The sequence below is a fragment of the Oncorhynchus keta genome, chromosome 7, assembly GCF_023373465.1.
Source record: "Oncorhynchus keta strain PuntledgeMale-10-30-2019 chromosome 7, Oket_V2, whole genome shotgun sequence".
Classification (NCBI taxonomy): domain Eukaryota; kingdom Metazoa; phylum Chordata; class Actinopteri; order Salmoniformes; family Salmonidae; genus Oncorhynchus; species Oncorhynchus keta.
This window is the reverse complement of record NC_068427.1, coordinates 46,984,972-47,008,433: the sequence shown is the minus strand read 5'-3', so window position 1 is coordinate 47,008,433 and position 23,462 is coordinate 46,984,972. Positions and strand designations below refer to the sequence as shown.

At 38.0% G+C, this 23,462-nt stretch overlaps 2 protein-coding genes across 5 annotated transcripts; both read left to right on the top strand.

Annotated features, from left to right (window-relative positions):
- The first annotated feature begins 1,846 nt into the window (after positions 1 to 1,846).
- LOC118373902 (homeobox protein Hox-D3a-like) lies at positions 1,847 to 23,206 on the top strand. Of its 4 annotated transcripts, none has more exons than XM_035760187.2 (4): positions 1,847 to 2,138; positions 18,781 to 18,843; positions 20,697 to 21,252; positions 21,511 to 23,206. In XM_035760187.2, exons 3-4 carry the CDS (start codon positions 20,799 to 20,801, stop codon positions 22,248 to 22,250), a joined length of 1,194 nt encoding a protein of 397 aa, XP_035616080.1. In that variant the 5' UTR covers positions 1,847 to 2,138; positions 18,781 to 18,843; positions 20,697 to 20,798; the 3' UTR covers positions 22,251 to 23,206. The 4 variants fall into 4 exon arrangements, with proteins under 4 accessions (XP_035616080.1, XP_035616079.1, XP_035616081.1 ...); XM_035760186.1 differs by lacking the exon at positions 1,847 to 2,138 and adding an exon at positions 5,810 to 5,940; XM_035760188.2 differs by lacking the exon at positions 1,847 to 2,138 and adding an exon at positions 13,737 to 14,020.
- On the top strand, positions 8,550 to 12,871 carry LOC118373903 (homeobox protein Hox-D4a-like). Its single transcript, XM_035760192.2, has 2 exons — positions 8,550 to 9,977; positions 10,398 to 12,871. Exons 1-2 carry the CDS (start codon positions 9,569 to 9,571, stop codon positions 10,697 to 10,699), a joined length of 711 nt encoding a protein of 236 aa, XP_035616085.1. The 5' UTR covers positions 8,550 to 9,568; the 3' UTR covers positions 10,700 to 12,871.
- Positions 23,207 to 23,462: the final 256 nt, after the last annotated feature.

Genomic DNA, 23,462 nt, shown 5'->3' with positions numbered 1-23,462 from the left:
ACTAGAACAGTGGACAGAGCTCCTTACTCACAACATGACAATCTGTCCAAGCGGTGTGGACTAGAACAGTGGACAGAGCTCCTTACTCACAACATGACAATCTGTCCAAACGGTGTGGACTAGAACAGTGGACAGAGCTCCTTACTCACAACATGGCAATCTGTCCAAACGGTGTGGACTAGAACAGTGGACAGAGCTCCTTACTCACAACATGACAATCTGTCCAAACGGTGTGGACTAGAACAGTGGACAGAGCTCCTTACTCACAACATGACAATCTGTCCAAACGGTGTGGACTAGAACAGTGGACAGAGCTCCTTACTCACAACATGACAATCTGTCCAAACGGTGTGGACTAGAACAGTGGACAGAGCTCCTTACTCACAACATGACAATCTGTCCAAACGGTGTGGACTAGAACAGTGGACAGAGCTCCTTACTCACAACATGGCAATCTGTCCAAACGGTGTGGACTAGAACAGTGGACAGAGCTCCTTACTCACAACATGACAATCTGTCCAAACGGTGTGGACTAGAACAGTGGACAGAGCTCCTTACTCACAACATGGCAATCTGTCCAAACGGTGTGGACTAGAACAGTGGACAGAGCTCCTTACTCACAACATGACAATCTGTCCAAACGGTGTGGACTAGAACAGTGGACAGAGCTCCTTACTCACAACATGGCAATCTGTCCAAACGGTGTGGACTAGAACAGTGGACAGAGCTCCTTACTCACAACATGACACTTGTCTTGTTTCTTTGTGTATTAGGATCTCCATGAGCTTTTTCAGAGGCTTTTAGCGCTAATTCCGGTTGTCCACAAAAAAACTCACAACATGTACAAAACACTGAAACAATGATAGACAAGGACAGTCACGCACATTTTAAACACAACCATGTACAACCAATATAACAACAAAACATGTATAAATAATACTACAAACAATTCCAATATTACAGCAAGTCATATTTTATTTTCATTACATAACTATGTCTCTATTTTGAGGCTGATTATGTGTAGTTATTTGTTGCATTTTCAAAACGGTGTTAGGCCTGATCGAATTTGAATGTAAGTCATGTCAATAATTCAATATTGACATTTTCGAATGGGTATTAACCTAACCGTCGTCGCAACTTTTGTACATGTTTCGTTTCAAATATCTATATGGTTCCATTTTTTTTTATGTAATATTTTGACCGACGCAAGACATCTATCTACATGTTTCTTGTCATGGATTGTCTCTGATTTCTGCTTAAAATATTGCATAGTGCCGCTATATTTTTGCAATAAATGTTTTCTTGATAATTTTTTATCTTCTTGTTTTTGCAACAAAAAAAACGATTTTGTCCTCTTCTGTTTCCGTTTCCTGATGTTCTACAACACCCCATTTAATTCATTATTAGCTGTATGGAATGTTCAGGCTCGACATTTGCTCAACACGTTTAGAAACACGTTCGTTAGGCTATTCAACATGGCAACATTATTAGCATAGGAAACTATATGTTCTCAAGTATGCACATATCTTCTGATAAAAAAAACTAGCAAATGTGGTTTGTCTACTGTTAAAATCTAACTTTATTACATATGCAAGGGCTGTTCTTTCTCTTTCCAATGGAGATGTTCAGGCAATTTTTTTTAGAAGAAATGGGGGAATTAGCCCCCGCCATTATGCGCAAAAAACAGGGGGAATTGCTGCAGTCGAAATTCTTTTTTTTTGTGAGGGGAGAATTTACAACTTGGTAATAGACCTTTTTATGTGCCTCTATCGCCTGTCATTGGATGCCACTGGTCATGTGCAAGAGACAAACGTCTTCATGGACCTTTCCCTGATTTTCCCAAGCGATGTTTTCTCTGCATTCTGCAACTGTAGCGTACCAACCAAAACGCTCAGCCTACACTCTCTCAACATTTAGCCTTTTAATATTGCATGAAAGAAACATACCAAGTCCTCGATGACTTTATTTCTTATTTACTTGACGTATCAGGGCTAGCTTTCTCTTCTCTGTGCATAGCCGAACTCCACATCGACAGAAGAGCCTCTGCTGTTCATAATCTGTATAGTTTCACTGTAACATCATGTATTATTTATACAGAGTCACCACAAGAAAATGCATGGATTACCCACCTGCATTAGGTAAGCATTTTATGTTGTTATTACAATTCAATTCAAGGGGCTTTATTGGCATGGGAAACACGTGTTAACATTGCCAAAGCAAGTGAAGTAGATAACATAAGTGAAATAAACAAACAATATTAATATACATTATAACACCATGTTTGTTTATTTGACTGTATCTACTTCCTGTCTCGTTGCACCAGGGCAGTAGTCTAATCAGAACCGCAGTCGAGATTCCATGTATAGACTATAGCCAAAACTATATGTTTAACATGAGCAACACTGCTGGTGTGTATGCACTGTGGGGCAACACCTCAACGATTACATTCACATTACATGTAAATCTGAACGCATCAAACTGTGAATGGTATTTTACCTATACTTTGAATTGTCATTTTCTGTGAGAATAATGCTGTGTTCGTTGTAGTTCGACCAAAAATATTAATGTATAAGGACACACATTTATCTTGACTTCAGTGTAACTTTATTTTTTTTACTCTCTTTGAAGTGAAGGGTTGGATTCTTTCGATGTTTGTGGGTATGAGCAGTGTCTGGCAGTGTGTCTGAGTCTGTCTCTCTTTGTCTCTCTGTGTCTCTCTTTGTCCCTCTCTCTCTGTATCTCTCTGTGTCTCTTTGTCCCTCTGTGTCTATCTCTCTCTGTGTCTCTCTCTCTGTGTCTCTCTCTCTGTGTCTCTCTGTGTCTCTCTCCGTGTCTCTCTGTGTCTCTTTCTGTCTCTCTCTGTGTCTCTCTCTGTGTCTCTCTCCGTGTCTCTGTGTGTCTCTCTCCGTGTCTCTTTCTGTGTCTCTCTCTGTGTCTCTCTCCATGTCTCTCTGTGTCTCTCTCTTTGTCTCCCTGTGTCTCTCTCTCTCTATGTCTCTCTTTGTCTCTCTGTGTCTCTCTGTGTCTTTCTGTGTCTTTCTGTGTCTCTCTCTTTGTCTCTCTGTGTCTTTCTGTGTCTATCTGTCTGTCTCTCTGTGTCTCTCTCTGTGTCTATCTGTGTTTCTCTGCCTGTTATGTATGTCTATGTTTGTGATCATCATTATTATCATTGTTTGAGATATATTATTATATAATGATATATATGATTGCATAATGTCTCTGAAGTAACAAGCAGCCTAGCTGAGTTTTGAGGAGCTGGCTGTCAATGTTAGATTTCCTAAGGGAAGTCTATTCATTAGTCCTCTTTTGGGGGCATGAATTCGATGTCATCACTGTTGTGTGAGGTAACAGCATGACGGAGTTTTTCCTGATATTGTCTTGGGTTTAATGTCACTTTCTATTAGGGACTTTGTGGACGTGTGAATATATCATTGCATTTAATAAAAGTTATTTTTCCTTTACATGGGTTAATATTAGTAGCCTAATATACCCACACAGTGTCTTACATGGGTGAACTGAAGAGAATAACAATTTACATGTCGTCTTTTCAGCTTTAGATGTTGAGAAAATGTGAATTTGTCATGTGAAAAAAAATACGTTTCTGAAATACAAAGGTTGTACTTTCCCATCAGAGAAACAGTTTTCATAGCTTTTTTCAGCTGCTTGAGATGAGGGCAACGGAACAAAGACAGTATTTCACTGTTGCCTGACAGGCAGCTGCGAATGTATTTACAGCCTTACTGCAATGCGGCAAAAGAGAGAAAGCCTGGAACGAGGGAAGCCTATAAAAGTGGGGCCTGCGAATGAGGATGAGAAAACCCTGAGCATTTAAATTACTCGATTAACTTCTAGACTATGCTCTGGATTGGAAATCAACTCACGTCCCAACATATGGATATAGAGCTGTTATTTCATCCTTCGTTCGTTCTTACCATATCGACCATAAGTTAAATAAAATATTACACTGTATATCAACGTATAGATCATTCATATAGACATACACAGACAAAGAAAACGGGTTACTTGATTAATATGTTTGGTCTGTGTTCATCTTACAGTGTTTAGATTTATTTTCATTTGTAGCAGTTAACTGTCATACGAATGATATTTTTAAGTGTCCGGGTAGTTTGGCCTATAGTATACAATTACTGAAAACCATGGCAACATTTTAATCCGTATAGCCTATCTTGTATGAGGAATTAATTCATAATAAACCTAGATCATCTAGGGATTTTTTCTAGATTGATCTGCATACAGAGCCTACAATTTATACATGTACACAATATCATGACATGAAAATGAATGCTAAAATCCAGCGGCAACAAATTGGCTTTGCGTTTCAGGAATTGGGTTAAAAACGGAACACGTTGAAAATGGGAAATTATTAGGACGTTCCAGCAAGAGGCGCTGTTGCCCAACAGTCCCATGATTATTTTTCCAGAATCGTTTACCTTACACGTCACTGAATTGGAATATATGATCGGTCCCATACGCAATATGACCAACTGATCCGTATTATGCTTTCGACATTGAAAATAAGTGGTTTCTGAACTGAAGTATCAAGAAGTAGGTGGAGTATAACCAAACTATTTTTTTTAGAGGGTGTATAGTTTATAAAGAGACGTAGCCCACTAGGCAAAACGTTGTTTCCAGGTTATTTCAACAACAACTAAATGTAATGTGATGACGTTGAATCAACATGAATCAACATGAATCAACATGGAATTTCGTAATTTTTCCCCAACTTCTTACCTACATCCAATGTCAGGGTGACATTTTTGGTTGATTTGACATGGATTCACTTTAGGTGACAACTCAACCTGTGTCTGTGTCCAGTCTGTGTCCAGTGGGAGGATTCATGATTCGGGTCTCCATCAATGCATGTGATGCATTTGATGGCTATAACGTTTTATTGAAGCATTGTTGATACATCTCTCTATCGTTATATTTTGGCGATATATAAGTACCTAGAGAGAGACAATTTAATATGGGAGCAGAATTTGAGCTGTATATTCCACGTTGGTTCAACTAATTTCATTGAAATCACGTGGACAGGTTGATTCAACCAGTTTATGCACAGTGGAAAGTTAACACGTGTGCTTCTGATTCACCCGAAACCTATTTTATTAAACGTTACATAAATTAAACATCGAGGGAAACACCCACGGGATGTGTGTAGACTACGTCAGAGATCACAGAGGGTCGTCGGAAAGGTGTTTATGGGCAAAAAGCCACCTTCCGGAGACACCTGAATCCCCACCTCTTTAAGGAATACCTAGGATAGGATAAAGTAATCCTTCTCACCCCCCCCCTTAAAAGATTTAGATGCACTATTGTAAAGTGGCTGTTCCACTGGATGTCATAAGGTGAATGCACCAATTTGTAAGTCGCTCTGGATAAGAGCGTCTGCTAAATGACTTAAATGTAAATGTAATGTAAATGCAAAAAGCCAAGAAGAGCAAAAAGTTATCGGTAGATGAAGACCTGTAACATATTAGTTTGTCAGACTTTTGTTATGTCTTATAATGACCTAAAAATACATATATGTATGAAAAGAAGCACACGGCATTTCATATCATGGTGAACTAGAAATAACACGTTTTTTTGTGGGGTGTTTTTACATTTTATGTTGCATATTTTATATGGCATCAGAGTAATCGTCGTTGTTGAATAAGTACAACTGTTGACGGTTATTTATGGAACCAGTGCTGTGTCTGTGAATGGCTGTGGGGGAGCACGTGATGCCATTAAACTTTGTTTTATGGCCTGGGAGTTGACAAGCCAAAGTATATTTCTCATTGTGTATTAGTAAAGCCGTGCCGATGGCTTGGAATAGAGCTTTGAATTGGTGGAAGCAAGTATTAAACCTCTGGTTTTGTCTGAACATGGATATGTTTTCCTATTCGATGCATTGCGGTGGACTTTGCGGTGGACTTTGCGGTAAGCTGTTTTATCATTTGATAGGCTACTAAATCCAGTGCGCATGCTGATGTCATCAGGTATACATGTCTGTCGCCTGTAGTTTGTTTGTCTGCTTCGAAATACAGAACTTTAACCACATTAGTGGATGTGTATTTTGCATGGGCCAGGATGTACGGAAAACAGGATGTGTTTGAATATGTCAATACTTAGCAGTTTATTTATTGCGGATATGACAGTCGTTTTTACAGTGGTTCAAATGACTCTTTCGAGAAACAATGCGTTTTGGAAAATGGCTGATAGCCTATATGCCTAAGGTATATTAGTTTTTGCTTCATATAGCTTAGGCTAATATTGCGTGATGGATTATTAAAATCTGTTACATTTTTATTTGCCTGCAATGCGCACACTTATTTGAATGACAATGGCGAATAGGCTTGTGGGGATCTGAAGTCTATAAGCTGTTGGCTGGCGAGTTTAGACTTGGGAGGGAAAAATATTAACCTGTTGTTGTCACAGACTCAATGGCGTTTACAGATATTAGCATTTCGTTAAATGACGTTTTTGGAACATATGCCTTGTTATAACAATATATTAATTACGTTAAATACACATCAGGCCTTTTGAATCTTAATACCCCAACAATATATATTTTTTAATTGCCATGCTCTATCGCGCCCCCTAGTACAGAATATTATCGAATCATAGTTCCTTGTAATATCTTCATTTGACCCATATCAGGGTGTTTGTATAGGCTTTACGTTGTGATGTTATGTCATGAAGTGAAGTGATGACATTGGAAGGAATGTAGATGATTTAGTTTGTTATCCAATATACACACACATTTTCATGGCGCAACATTGGGCAATGACAACATGCACGAATCAGAATTGTGTTATAAAGGCCTCCACAGTAGGCATGGGCCTTTTAATTTTAAATGTATTTTTTTAACCAGTTGTAAAGTAAACTTTGTCCATTTTTTCGGAATCCTCTACCACTGTGACCGTTAGTGTATTTCGCTGTTAAATGTACTGACATGGATTTATAGGCCTACAACTGACAGGCTATATCGTATTGAGGTTGTATTTGGATTACATTGAGAATTGCACTGCAGAAATAATTTCACTAGTCTAGGATTGCATGTTTAAGAGGGTAGCATTATTGTCTCATTATTTATAATAAATATCCCACGAATTTGATTTCAGACGTAATACAGATGTTTCATGTGTCTTAAACCCATAAATTATACATGCTGTCAATGACGATTTGGCACACAATCTGGCTTTAATGACATAGGTACTTGAAATCAGAACTATTACCTATTAACAGTTGTATAATACAGAAAACATAGCAAGTGGATTCATTCTTGGTTCATACGAAGGATTAAAGACAAGTTCTGACTTTGTCACTCTTTTGTTCCTCAGTAGCCTAGCCTATCTCGGCTTTGACCCGTCTGAACAAGTCTCAGGGTAAGGTGAAGGTCAAGCTGTCTAACAAATATTTAAAACTTGTGACATAAGTGTGTGTGATTCATATTTGATTCAAACTTTAATCGTCTTAACGTTATTTAGGCTTGTAAAGTTGCCAGTTTGTTGTAAAACGTCAGGCCTATAGCCTTTGACCTATAGCCGTTATTCTTAAAGTACCAAAATTATAGGACAGAAATTAGACTACAGAAATTGTCCAGTAACAAATCCTCGGTCTCTGTCTATTTAAGGACTATGTGAGTACTCAGTCCAATTTAGAAGGCGTTTGGCAAATCATTTTTTCTTAAACGAATGTTGTCATTTTATTTCAATCATTTATATATCATTGAAAAATGTATGTCATTGTAGGACATTCCCACAGTGGCATATTCCCAAGAATGTAGACCTTGAGGTAAACAAGGCGGTCAAATGAAGGGTCATTTGGGATTCGTGAACTTTTATACTCTTTGAGCGGTTGGCAAAGAAAAAAGAATGACACTTTTTGATAGGTTTGTAAGTGATTTAGTTTACCTCGTGGCCTTTAGTCTTTTGCCTTATGGGTCCACTCGATATTCAAACTTCGGACAGTGTATCGAGCACAGGCTGGCAGGTATCGGTAGTCTATCAGTTGTGAATGACCTATGTTGTTTACCTGTACCTCTAACCAATACATAACGTGTATTAAAAGTGTATTAAAAGTAATACATACTTTTTGGTGGCTGCGAACTTGATTCAGAATAAAATGGAACAGAATTGTTCAGCTTCGTGATGCACTAGCCTATACCAATATCTGATTAGTCAGGACCAATATCTGATTCGTCAGGGGCTATGATTTGACGGAAATAATTCTAACTTATTTAGAATGTTCATACGCTTTCATTGTGTACAATTGTCAATAGTAAGTGTATGGCGTAGGAATAGGCTCTTTATTGGTCTTTTTGAGAGTCTTATGGCTGGACTTTTGTTGAATTGAAAGAAATTATGGGACCCCTCTATTCCGTCGTCTATATATACCCTGTAGAACCGAATTTGTGTGATAAAACAACAGTCACAGATTCGATTCTAGGGGAGTATATGGTCGATGCAAAAACGTCGAATTACTTATCTACTTTTACAGATGTTTTGAATCATTATTCATAACAATTTTAAAATCTGGATGGATGGAAAGCTCTTCGTTTAATTGCTGCATTGTGTCATTTTGGGGTGATTTAAAATGATATATGATATTGTAATACCATTGTGTGCGAGTACATTTTTTAGTTATATGCACTTACAGTGTCACGTGTCATTTCATTTGTTGATTTGATTTGATAATATAAGAAACCTTTGCAGGTGTCGCTTTTTGGCCAGTACACCTATCATTAAAGCCAAACAGTGAACAGAAACCGCGTATTAAAAAAGCTATCATACCAGACTGAAATCTAAACAATTTCGAACATGGCTTCAAGGTAATTCATTTTTTATTTTTTTTAAAAACATTTACATTTCAATCATTTAATTATTGATAGTTTGGCATTGGTTCGTTGCCACGAGGCTCTTTCAGTAGTTATGAAAGGGATAGGGTAGATGAAATGATGAGATTCTTGTAACTTTTGCATGACCCTTTCTTGACAAAGACAGTCCCCATCAATTGTCCCCAGGCTTTATCCCCCCTCTTTTTGAGCCCGGGAGACGTTTTGTATCTTTTGTTTGTTTATCTGTCAGACTCACTGGCTTTAGTTTGATTTAGTATTGTAGAAGTTGAAGCATGTTAACCATAGTATTGCACAAAACCATCTAAATGTCCGTATATACACAGACATTGTATTTATTCCATTCAGATGATTTCCCATTGACGGTTAGATGATCATGATTGATATTCAGATATTGACATTAACTATTTAAAATGTTACATATAACATCTTATTTTTCAATATGGGGCTCACATTGTCAATCCTTCATTGAAATTGGTTAAATATTTGGTTTTATTCAACATAATTTAGATGTTTTGAAGTTAGTGGAAATTGCTGCTATTGGTGTGTATATGTAGACCCTACCCGTTAATGAAATAGCTTTACCTCCATTGGCCCTATCTGGTCACATGGTTCTCTAACTTTATTCAGTTGACAGCAAATAGGAGGGCTTTATGGTGGTGGAAAAAAGACAACTCGAGAAAACATTGTAATTTCTACCTTCATAAATTAATGGCCATGAGTTCGTATATGCTGAACTCTAAGTATGTGGACCCACAATTTCCCCCTTGTGAGGAATATTCGCAAAATAGCTATCTACATGAGCAGGGAAGAGGCTACTACGGTCCTTCGCAGGACCCAGATTTGCAGCATCCAGGAATCTATCCACGGTCAAACTACCCCGAGCAGCCCTTCAGCTGTACCACTGTGCATGGTCCTACAGTAGAGCCACGGGGTCATGTGCAGGGGCGAGACAGCCACCCTGGCACGTTTACCGCACAGACCGAACCGTGTACCCCGGTCCAAGTGACTGGACCCCGGACGTGTGGTCAGCAACAAAACACAAAGAATCAAAACGGGATACAAGCCAAGCAGCCTGCAGTAGTTTACCCCTGGATGAAGAAAGTCCACGTAACTACGGGTAAGATTCACTTTTCCCTCTCAACGTCGCTTTGGGACAAGTTGAGGTCCAGGATTTTAGTCACTCTAAAATCATTGCGTGAAATATTTATGGTCTGCTTTGAAGGGGCTGTCAGTTACACCAGCCGTAAATGTTTATTGCTCAGGAAATAGGCCGCTGGTTATCTGGCGGTCTCAGAGCTCCTTACGTCCACTGGCCTATGACTATGGTACATTTTATTGTGACAATATTGTCAATGAAGGGGTTGAAATTAGACCTAATTGGATCAAAGTTTGGTCATAGTTTCGTTAAATTTCATTTTCTGGATCGAGTGTTCATTGTTTTGTTTTAGCTAGAAGTTTGGAGCGTCCCGTGAAGGGCTTTATGTTTTGATTTTGATTTTGTTTTGATTGGCTCACATTGGTATTTTGTTTCTCACAGTAAACCCGGATTACACAGGACCTGAACCCAAACGGTCTCGGACAGCTTATACAAGACAGCAGGTTTTGGAACTGGAAAAAGAATTTCATTTTAACAGGTATCTGACCAGGCGGCGTCGCATAGAGATTGCCCATATACTCGTTCTCTCCGAGCGTCAGATCAAAATCTGGTTTCAAAACAGAAGAATGAAATGGAAAAAAGACCACAAACTACCGAACACAAAGGGAAGAGCTGCTTCTACTTCCGGCCAACAGTTACCAAGTATCCAGAAGGATAACCAGACTGATGTCACAACTTTCTAAGATGGGAAAACTTTGACCGTTCAATTAATTGTATATAACATCCGATATTATACAATTGACATTGCATGGTCTCAAAACATGACATTTTGGTCATTGTGATGTAACGTACAATAGTTATAAAATGTCAGTTACAATCAGAAGGACCCTCGTTGTGTTGGCTCATTGAACTGAGTCAATTTCCAACGTTGTAACTGAACTGAGAAGCGTTTCATCACTACATGCTTAACATGCTTCGAGGAGGTATTGCAGATCGAAATACATTTTATTAGAGATGTTTTCTGATTATACTCTTCTCGCTGATTCTATAATGTCACTCTTCTTCCCACGTGCACCACAAAAGTCAGAGTAAGGCATGAACATGTATATATTTATTTAAAAAAATAAAAAATACGTAAAATGATGTGAAGCTTTTGTACACACTTTAATTAGAAATTGTGTTGTGATGAAATCGAACTATTAAGATAAATAATATTTGATTCATATGATTGCTAAAAAAAAGAAAAGGTAATTGCTGCATCAGTTGATCTATACATTATTTTCAGACAAGTGACAATATTTGTTACTTTAATATAGGCTAGCTTAAAGAAACTATTGAACTCGTATTTATGGGCGCTAACCGGTTGAATTATTTTGTTTAATTAACGTTTTAAAAAAAAAACTTTTATACAATAAAGCTTTTAAAATGGCGTTAAATTCTATTGAGAAACAAGACATTCCAGTGTGCATACTCTTCCCAGGGCCCGTATTCAGTTATAAATCTCTCTGGACATCTTTGTAAACAGTGTACATTTAAAGCGGGTCTCACACATCTGAAACTCTATCATGACTTTGTCTTGTTCTTTGCATCGAATGTATATTTATTTAGATGCTTCACTATTTTCTATTTTGATCAAAATCGAACAGAACATTATTAATAGTATATATTCAATGTTAAGCACGTTGAGGGATATAAATACGTGTAACAACCCTATGTTTCCCCTATTCTTATTCAACAACAATTTGTAATATAGAGTGTTTTACATTTCTTTATGATTATTTATTTAATTAAATAGTTGTACATTTCCTTATTAAAACCCACAACAGTTCGAAACATAGTTGAGCAACGAACGTTTTATTGTATGCAATCTGTTTACAACTGTTATGGATTATTAGCAATGAATGATCTCACATTTTCTTATGCAGTGTTGAAATGCAGTATTAAAATGTTTACTCTGGCATTGATTTAAACCAAACCTAGCCACACAGGCATTCATGTCATGTCTCAAGACAGATATTCTTATTGTTCCTATCATTGTCCTCGTGACAAAAAGCGAAGACGGCTTGCATTGCGAAGAGGTCTTCCCTCTGAAGAGTCTTCACGACGAGAAGTTGAAAAGGTATTTCAACTGAAGTTCGACAAAAGCTCCAGAGGCAGGTTCACCCAGAGGACAGTGTTTCTATAGCCTTAGACACATTTCAGCCGCGAGGAGTGACCTCTGAACCCTGAACCCGTTGGACCTATAGTCTACTTCTCTCACTGGCGCTATTCGCATGGAGTTTAAATACATTTTGTACTTTAGTATTAGATATGGAACGCTTATATAACCTGGTTAAACATGCCACGTTTTAAAGCCTATATTTATTCTGCCAGATGTAACTCAAATGGTACTGGTTGCATGTCACGCCGTGTTAATATGCAATCCTGGCTGACCTTTTTTGTGTTTCCGCTTTTTTTTGTCTGTATATATACATGCGAAACTTTTTAATGGGAAAATAGATTGTTCCATGATATGCATTGTGGTGGCACAGAGCACTCACACTTGTCAATATATTTCTGTATCAAGTATTCCGAGGTTCATGCTTTACAAAAATGCCTGTCATTGCCATCAATGCTTGATTTACACAAAGGTTGACACATCTCACAGATTGAGATATTTATTTTTACCCTTATTGTGCTTGTTTGAGAGAAGAAGAAAATAATATGGCATTGTTGGATGACAATGTGACTAAGTTCAGTTTTATAGCAAGAATCATCAAATGTCCCCTTAACCACACCAATGTTAGTCAGTGCCATAGATTTCGGGAATTTGAATGTGGTCCTATCCAAACCAGTCAAGGAACCGTTAGCAAAATCGTAGGCTCAGTGTGATTATATTTGTGACCATGCTTGGATTAAAACCTGTATAACTTGAATGCGTGTCTGCTTCTCTCTGTGTGTGTGTGTTTTGTTTCTTTGTGTGTGTGTGTGTGTGCGTTTGTGTGTGTGCGTGTGTTTGTGTGTGTGCGTGTGTTTGTGTGAGTGCATGTATGTGTCTCCACATTTGCGCCCGCTCCTTTATAAGCTTCGTGTCACTCTCATCAGGCCTTTACACTGATACCTATTCATCTTCCGTTTTCCACTACATAGATGTCAGTGTACAAGCAATGTGCGCATGTCATGTCATAGCAAATGAAAGAAAACTGTACCAAATGATGCAATAATAAACAACAGTTCTACATGCAAACCATGCTGTTATACGTGTGCATTTTTAAGACTACCATAATGGATTGCTGAATTTCACATGTCACCATGTTTATTTTCCACAGTGGACCTATGAGGCTTGTAAACATGTAAATGGTCTTTCCATAGTTCACTGAAATGACCATGGGAATAATGATACAATGCCTATCATGTAATAGAGTTTGGGAAAGCAATCGTATGTCAGTACCTTTATTTTCATGTACCTTTATTTAACTAGGCAAGTCAGTTAAGAACAAATTCTTATTTTCAATGACGGCCTAGGAACAGTGGGTTAACTGCCTGTTCAGGGGCAGAACGACAGATTTGTACCTTGTCAGCTCGGGGATTTGAACCTTCCGGTTACTAGTCCAACGCTCTAACCACTAGGCTACCCTGCCCTACCATGTGCAGTGGACCTACATGTCTGAAAGCAATAAATGAGAGCCATAGGCAGAGCCATTTTCAATGACTACGTCGAATATGGAATGCACCATTGCTGCGATCACAATGGCTTTCAAACGGCCATATTTGATTTCCAGCTGTTCGCAGAAACTGTCTTCGCCAAGCGAGACAGCCCCTTAATAAAATGTATTAAACTGTGCTGTCTGCATTCGAAGATATAATTCGGAGAATATACCGCTCCTCGCTCTATTTCTGACCACGTGATTGTCTAAATAATTCATGCAGCACATCCCCTAGAAACACCGCGTCGTCATTAATCGCGAGGACTCTATCAGACTTGAAAACTGAAAAGATCCCAAGAAAATAATATCCAAACGCTCCGATACTCAACGCATCTGAAGCCAGCACTTTAACACAGCATCTGAGCCAATGGAAGCTTGGTAGGTAAATATTTTAGCTTCTTCTTTTTTTTTTTTTTGCAAGATGGTAAATGACCATATCTGTCAGATATATGATAAATAGCGCCCTTTGATGCGTGTGCCTTGGACAGGCTCAACTGCATTCTTCAATGCTTTGCTTTTTGGGAAGAAATATACCAAGAGAACCAGGTCAATATTATAAAGTGGCGATGTTTGACAACTAGCATCCTTGTTATGTTTCATAGCAGGTAGAAACAAAATGTAAAATATTTTCAGTCACATTCTGTGTGAAATGGTTGTATTGATGGATGCACGAGCATAATGAAAGCAGCATGGGTTTCTATTTCGTTCTTGAGGGCTGTATGTTAGAGCCTCTGTGATTTATAATACTCCCAAAGAGAGCAATTCAGTCATTGGTTTACACCAAATTGCCTGTTACAAAATGTAAACAGAGTGCTAAATTGAAAAACATTTAAAAGTGGTACAAGTGCAATATATTAATACAACATCTTACTATTTTCTTTGGATAGCACCCCAGCTACATGCGTTATAGCAATAACACAAATCGGAAACATTGTTGCAAGAATATCTCTCTTTAGATTCAAATGAGATGACGCCACATTGCTAACATTGTTTTTTATTGTTGATGGGGGATAATTCGCAATGTATCTCTGAGAGTAGTAGAAGCTGTGTTTGAGCAGGTGGACAGTTATCTGCCTCGTTGTAAATCATTCTCGATAATTCCTGAAATGGTGCGAGGCTGTTGGAGACCCGGGCCACACTGTAAATCTTTCCATTTTATTACCCATGAACATATGCTGCGACGCTAGTAGTCCTCTATCCTTTCCTCAGTGCAAGTTACCTCTCGGCCAGCTCCCCCGCTGTCTTTAATGGCTTTTAAAATCTCCATCTTCAAATAGATTTTTGAGCTCACAAATTGTTATTTAAAGGTATTTTTCTATTTACATCGAAAACAGTGTCTGAAAAAGAAAACACTATTGAACACCATGATAGCGCAGCGGACACACAGGAGACAAAGGGTTTACAAATTGGTTTATTTCAATACAATTTCAGACGCCTTTTCTCATACATCAATATTGGTTAATGGATTTCCTAACATTATAAAAATGCACATGTTACTAAACCAAGTATCACATTGTAGATATACAATTAACGTTTATTTTATTTTTTTTAAATTGTGAGAGCAATATGGTTATAGTTACAAGTATACCAATAATGAATATATGGACAAATCCACATGTTCAATGTGTATACGAAATTCTGTTCACAACCACATTTGAATATGATTCTCAAAACGACATGTATTATCGGGTTAGAGGCTTTGTGATCAGGTAAACAAATACATTTAATCCAAATGTATAGCTTAATATTATATGTTAAAGATGACTAAATAATCACAATAATATTCATTGCAAAGGAAAGAAGAAGAAAAAAATGATCGACAAAATGAAATCAAATCGCAAGTGAAGTATTTTCAACACGGACACAGGTCAGATAAGGAAACGTAAACGCGTTCCCATTTCAAAATGGGTTTGGGAGCAAAGGCTTGGTTGGAGAAGCACCCCAAGTCAGAACAATCTGGTAGCTCGATCACGTGAACAAATATGCTTGTATTTTAAGACGGTTCCTTTATTTGTCATCATAACGGTTTCCGAAACACACATAAACAACAACAACAACAACATCCCAATGTTAGCTTCAAATCTGTGACTGTGTCTGAAAATCTGTATTTTTCAATAGGAGATTGATTGGCCGAGAATTTTTTTGGGGTGGAATAAGGATACCTTCTTCGTTTTTTTTATTGGTAGTTGAATGTGAGTCTTTCCATTCTTTCGGGAATACTGTCTGCATTGGTATATGGAAATGTCTGAAAAACCGCAAGATCAGGTTTAGGACAGTATTATCTACAGACAAAGAGTGAAAGGATAAATTCTAGAGACTGCAGGGAAAGGAATTGAGACTAAGAAGCACGAGCATATGATCCACTGATTCACAGGTAAGCAATTGCATGACAAAATGCAACCTTTTCACCATGGCTTTACACGACACGAGAGAATAAATATGATTTATTCCATTCAGAGGGGATCTCGTCGGCAACTACGCAGATAGCCTTTCGTCTTATGGACCTGAGATACGATTTTAAGACAGGTTCACAATTTTGAGAAACCACTTTCGAAGGCTAGTTTGGATGGATGTATTTTGAGAGCCGGTTTTCAGCTGATTTTGCAGTTACATGAAAACTGACCAAAAGTAAATGAAAAAGAAGCGAAGGAAGTTTTCATTCTGACTTCTAGATTGTTAGATCATAAATCACATGTATTTGTCTTATCATCACAGTGATGTTAGACGTGATTTGTGTGGTTTGTTAACCTGCAAATGTACCAGATAAAAACGAATAATAATGGATTCAATCATTTTAATTTGAAATAAGACCAAAAATATATATACCCATTTTGATTTAGATCAAATAAAGGCTATTTAAAACTATTTGAATTGATGTTCTGCACTCATTTTTGCTTAGGCTACATGATTCCTTTGTGAAGTTATTGGATAATTCATAAATATATATATATGTATTATAGGCCTAATATGAATTAGGATTAGGTCTAAACAACAGGCTATTGTTCCCTTTCATGTTATTGACTGTAATATATTTTCAAGTAATATATGAGTGATTTTAGCAAATTATTTTCTGACTCTACTGAATTAAAGCAAATGTATTCCAAGTAAATATTTGTAAATTACGCCTAGTTTAGGATGTGCGTCTCTTGACGACTTTTTCTTCTTCATGGAAGCCTTAAGAAGCTGCCAATCTAGCGATATGAATCAAATGAATAACACGATGAGCACATCCAATAATTTGGAGGATTTATCCCAAAATTCGTCTTAAACAATAGCCAAATTAACAAGCTCCTAAAAGCTATAGGCCTTAGTTTTATAAAAATGTTTAAGTAGGAACAATTAACGAATTATTTACTCCCATGCTTCCCAGCCCAGCAGTGCGCAAAAAGTTATATAATTTGTCCCTTCAATTTCTAAAGAATTTAACAACAAATTTTAAGTAACTTCATATCAAAAGCACACAATGGACACAAAAGTATAAGGATGAAACGACAGCAGATGTAAGTGCAATTTTCGACGACGATTCTTGTAGCAGCCTATTGTATATACCAAACTTACCGTAGCAATGCGTTGGCGAGAAACATTGTTGGATCAAAAGAGGATCGTGTCTAGCCAGAGTAGTAACAATATATCCTAACAATACACTTTCAAATCCACTCGAAACATATCGACTTCGACTTCAGCGATATTTCGGAGTTTTAAATATTTCTAAGAAACGCTAGGCTATAAGTCAAATGAGAAAATGAGCTCTTATAAGCCGAGAGAAAATAACCTCAAAGCATTATGCTAGATAAGTAAAGCAGAGTTCAAACTTAAATCAAGTAGGCTAGCCCACAGATTAGTTTCTTATTCTGACGTTTATCTCCTACAAATGTGACCATGTATCCCGTCGTCAGACTTGTGTTTCAGCTTTAAAAACACGGGTGAAAAGTTCTGTGGTTTTAGGATTTCATTGTGACTTTCTTCAACCCCTTCTGCTCGTTGTTCATTAATCTATGAGTTATTGCTGAACGAGCCAAAGGTCAGCCAAAAGGCCTGCGCCTGCTAAATATTTTGGCCAGCTCATCTTTCTATACAATATTCAGTGTAAGAGTTGTTGTCTCTCCACCACTGCACTAAATGCTCGGTTTAAATGCATTTAAATTAAAAATAATAATAACGTGGTCGAACACGTGTGTATTGTCCCATTTCAAATAAATCAATCGTATATCCTGTTATAACGACTAGAATAGATACTTGTACGTAGAAGTGAATTATGGTGCTATATCAGATTATGTGTTCATCAAAAATCTCACTGTAAACAAAAGCAAATCAGTACAATATCATTTCAACAGAACATCTATATACATGGAGTCATTTGTGACATGAAATGATTACCCTGCAGTAATCCCATTTGTTTTCTTCATATGAAATGATTACCCTGCAGTAATCCCATTTGTTTTCTTCATATGAAATGATTACCCTGCAGTAATCCCATTTGTTTTCTTCATATGAAATGATTACCCTGCAGTAATCCCATTTGTTTTCTTCATATGAAATGATTACCCTACAGTAATCCCATTTGTTTTCTTCCAATGAAATGCTTACCCTATAGTAATCCCATTTGTTTTCTTCATATGAAATGATTACCTTACAGTAATCCCATGTGTTTTCTTCATATGAAACGATTACCCTGCAGTAATCCCATTTGTTTTCTTCATATGAAATGATTACCTTACAGTAATCCCATTTGTTTTCTTCATATGAAATGATTACCCTGCAGTAATCCCATTTGTTTTCTTCATATGAAATGATTACCTTACAGTAATCCCATTTGTTTTCTTCATATGAAATGATTACCCTACAGTAATCCCATTTGTTTTCTTCATATGAAATGATTACCCTATAGTAATCCCATTTGTTTTCTTCATATGAAATGATTACCTTACAGTAATCCCATTTGTTTTCTTCATATGAAATGATTACCCTACAGTAATCCCATTTGTTTTCTTCATATGAAATGATTACCCTACAGTAATCCCATTTGTTTTCTTCCAATGAAATGATTACCCTACAGTAATCCCATTTGTTTTCTTCCAATGACATGAGGGAATTGTGGGACTAAAGCAGTAGAACTCATGGACTGTTTTCTCTTTCAGGTCATGGTGGATGGAGGGATGAGCACGTGAAGAAAAACACAACACTGATCTGCATAAAATACGGTGAGCAGCATTTATTTCATGAACTGCCATTAAACGCACCAAACAATCATGTCCGCTCATATAGGCCTATATAGCGCTTTTTTCCCCCTCAAAAATTGTTTTCAATGGGTCCTTAAAAAAAAGATAAAGTAAAGACGAACCGGTTATCTACATTTGTGAATGGCAAACGTTCAACTCAATTCGCATTTTCAGTTTCCCGTGTAAGTGTAAACCTAGCCAACCAGACTCGTTTAAGACATGCTCTTAATCCTTTATCCATTGAAGAAGGTTCACCATGTTGACATGCCAGAAGGTAGCGTAAAATCAGATGCAACAGAATATCACCGCTTTGTTTAAGCAGAACATATAAGCCTCATTAGGAAATATATCCACCTACACTACTATATAGTTGGTTAGTAAAGATAGCTAGGCTACCCACTGGACACACATAGGATGAATCAACGTATTTCCACATCATGTCAATTAAATTACGTTGAACCAATGTGAAATAGACGTTGAATTGACGACTGCATTTGCGAGTGCGTAGTTTCAGCAATGCAGAATGATTGTAGGGGCTCGATTTATACAAACGGCCTATCTATTATTCCTGCAGAACTTGCGGAGTATGAAATTCTTTAGCTTGCCTTCCTCCCGCGTTTTCAGTTTTACACTACTGTGGGTGGCAAGTCTTGGTGGGTGTTTTCCTTTTCAGTCCTCTCTAAGGCGTTTACGACCATTACATTTGCACTTATACCTTTTGCTTCGGTCCACGGTGACAGGTGCATTGATATGCACCGCGCGGACTTTCAGTCTGCATATTGTATTAATTCGTCTCAATTCATGCCTTGGCCATTCAGTGTGTTACTTTTTTCAAGCCTACAATGCGAAATTGATTCCAAAAGTAGCTAGAAAATGTTGGACAGAATACAATATGTGGGTATCCTAGTCTAGGCTCTGGTAGATGATTGCTAACTATAAAATAAATACAGGCTTACTGATTACAGAGTATGTCAGGTTGCCTGAATATAGAAGCGTTTGTCATAGGCTACACGCACATCATTAGCATTTAGGAAATCACCCATTTCGACCACCCCGATATGTTGGTGAGAAAACAGGGAGAAATGATGGGCACGTATTTTAGTACATATACATCGTGATAATATTTTCTAAAATAATTTAATGGTTTAATAATTGCTATTTGAATAAAGTTACCTTTTGAAGTGGCATTAAAAACAGAAAAATCATATTAGTGTGACATTTTGTACTTAAGTTAATTAACAACGAATAAACAAAACATAAGAACGAGATTTATAAATGTGATTTTGTAATAAATGATGAATTATACATCGAGAGCAGTTGTGGAACATGTTAGAATGTTAAACAATACGAGCTGATGGTGGTTTGTGGGGTATTGTGATTAGGAACAGAAAGGGATATTGTGTGAGTCACCATGCTGATTCAGCTCCTTTTCTCCAGTAATTCAAGAAGAAAATCTTTTGATCTCTTGGCACAAGTTAAACTTTAACTAGTTTGTGCAAAACATGCCAAATGGATTGAAAGTGAGAGGTTGAGAGGGCCTATTGATGATTTGATAGTTTAGGAAAGTAAAGTTTGGAGAGTGAAGAAATAAATATTACAATATTGCATTTTTGTAGTATTTATTTTCATAAAAGAGCACGTGTATTTGCTTGTAATATTCCACGGAGTTATATTGAAACAAATGCTGAAAATACCAGACTTCAGGAATATTTAAGAACATGAGCAATAGGTTATTGATGAATATAGGCTATACTTAATCATGATTGTGTATTGGTTTACCACATGTTCAATTCATATTGCCTGCATAATGACCATAACAACTGTTCTCTTCCTAGGTGAAAGAATACTGAGGCGGTGGGAAACTCCAATCACGTGATAGAAGAACACCCATACCATTGGATAGGGCTGCATTGGCCTTCTTGTTTTGAATCTTCACAATGCAGAAAGCTACTTTCTACGATAATTCTGGAGTCTTTGGAAGCTACTCTTACCCCAAATCCGAGTCATATAGTTATGGCCCCAGTCACCAGCCCTACTCCACTTCTAACCTTGAGAGTGATTATCAGGGTCCAGTTTGTCCAATACAAACCCCAACTGTACGGCCACCAACTCATAAAGACAATACCATGAATGTAAACTGCACGAGATCCAGTAGCAGCCAAGGAAACAGCCAACTGCCGGGTATTCGTGAACAGTCGCAAGCGCCTCCAGTGTCGGCCTCTTCGCCTAACTCCAGCAACACTTCATCCCAGAAGAAGAAATCTCCCTCAAACAATGATTCTAATACTGCCACCCCAGTCACTAACAAACAAATATTCCCATGGATGAAGGAGACGCGATCGAACGCCAAACTGAAAAGCAACAGCAGCAACAATTGCTCAACCGCAGAAGGTACAGTGTGTGTGTGTGTGTGTGTGTGTGTGTGTGTGTGTGTGTGTGTGTGTGTGTGTGTGTGTGTGTGTGTGTGTGTGTGTGTGTGTGTGTGTGTGTGTGTGTGTGTTAAAAAACATGATTCGTCTGGACATGGTGGTGCGTATGCGTGCGTAAAAGGGTGATTATTCTACTGGTCATTTTAGGCAGCTGAGGCGGCCTATGATAAATCATTCATAATACACAAAGAGACTTATGGTGTTTACTATGTATTTTCAGGTGAGTCCTGCGATGAAAAAAGCCCACCTGGTCCAGCCTCTAAACGGGTCCGAACTGCTTACACCAGTGCACAACTTGTAGAACTTGAGAAGGAGTTCCATTTCAACCGGTACCTGTGTCGTCCCCGAAGAGTGGAGATGGCTAATTTATTGAATCTCACTGAGCGCCAAATAAAGATCTGGTTTCAAAACAGAAGGATGAAGTACAAAAAGGATCAGAAGGCTAAGGGGATAATGCACTCTCCCATCGGACACTCCCCGGACAGAAGCCCACCATTAAGTGGCCCAAATCACATTGGATATTCTGTCAACGTAAACTGTCTCAGCTATGACGCACCGTCGCCCCCTTCATTCGCCAAACCCCAGCAAAACATGTACGGCTTGGCAGCTTACACGGCACCATTAGGTGGCTGTATACCGCAACAGAAAAGGTATCCGGGCTCCGAATACGAGCACCACAGCATGCAAGGCAATGGTGGCTTTGCCAACGCTCATTTGCAAGGCAGTCCGGTGTACGTTGGGGGAAATTTCGTTGATTCCATGCCAGCCTCGGGTCCCATGTTCAACCTCGGCCATCTACCCCATCCCTCATCCGCCAGCGTGGACTACAGCTGTGCCGCTCAGATTCCAGGCAACCACCACCATGGACCCTGTGATCCCCATCCCACATATACAGACCTCAGCTCTCACCATGCGTCTCAGGGAAGGATTCAGGAAGCGCCGAAACTAACGCATTTGTAAAATGTGAGGATTTTGTCTGTGCCCAAATTCTGTTAGGCTCTTTTATTATCTCAGTAGACTCAATTCATTTATATGATTACACTAAAAGTGAGCCATGTATTACAAGTGTTATTATTGATATTACTATTAATGCTATTGTGTAATAATTACTTTCTAAGAATATGTCTGGGCCATTTTCTTGACTGTTGAGGATGCGCAGGAGAGACCGTTTGTCTGTTGAGGATGCGCAGGAGAGACCGTTTGTCTGTTGAGGATGCGCAGGAGAGACCGTTTGTCTGTTGTTCGTTTTCTGAAGTGCAATGCGCAGTATTGGGGACGGAAAACGTCATTAACATTACTTGAAGGTAAGTCCTGTAGATCTGACAGTAGTTACCCATCTTTATAGGGATGGGTTTTTATAAAAATAAAAAAAGCTCCAAGGTGTCTGTTTGCTATATTTGAAGCGTCTTATTTATTTTTCCAATATTGTATTGCATTTATCTAATTTTCTGTATGTATTATTTAAGGTTTTTGTATTACACATTATTTATAATTTACATGTATGACTATTTATATGGACATCTAGAATTTATGCAACATCGTTGGACAGACTTTGACATCACGGCCCTTCAATAGGTACACGGGTTTTTGGTGAATGCTTGTTTCAAAATATGCCTTCAGAGGCTGGTGGTCTTAGGTTTGTTGTAGAATGAACTCCTACGTGTAAATCTGGGAATATTGGGGATTTTTTTACGTGTCTCTATGAAAAACAAAGTTAGGCTACATGTAGCTCTATAAAAATACCGAATATTACAGAAATGAATCACACCAGTATGTCATTTGTTGTCATTGCCAATTTTCATATCAGGTCATTGTCATTTCATCAGTTGGACTGTCCATGCATACATTTATGAAACGCTAATGATATGAAAATGTTATATTTTAATGTGTTTAACATTTTGTAAATAAAGTGCTTAAATTTACACAGTGGGTTAAAAAGCACCGTTATTTTCCATACATTTAACACACGTAGAAAAATGTGAAAACAGTGAGAAAATGGTTATGCTTCAGCCGCAGGTTGGGACTAGGTATTTGCCTCGTCGCCATTTTGAAGTAATGTCAAATAGAAAGAAGGCTTACAGCCTAAACAAAGAAATGGCATGTCTCTATTCACGCATGTCCAGTTGAGAGTGTGCACAGTACAAACATTGCCTAAAGGCAAGCAGATCAAAG

Bases quoted from the DNA above. Each gene is read 5' to 3' on its own strand.
- LOC118373903 (XM_035760192.2), top strand. From the start codon at position 9,569: ATGGCCATGAGTTCGTATATGCTGAACTCTAAGTATGTGGACCCACAA. The intron at 9,978-10,397 runs GTAAGATTCACT...TGTTTCTCACAG, and splicing joins GAAAGTCCACGTAACTACGG to TAAACCCGGATTACACAGGA.
- LOC118373902 (XM_035760187.2), top strand. From the start codon at position 20,799: ATGCAGAAAGCTACTTTCTACGATAATTCTGGAGTCTTTGGAAGCTAC. The intron at 21,253-21,510 runs GTACAGTGTGTG...ATGTATTTTCAG, and splicing joins CAATTGCTCAACCGCAGAAG to GTGAGTCCTGCGATGAAAAA.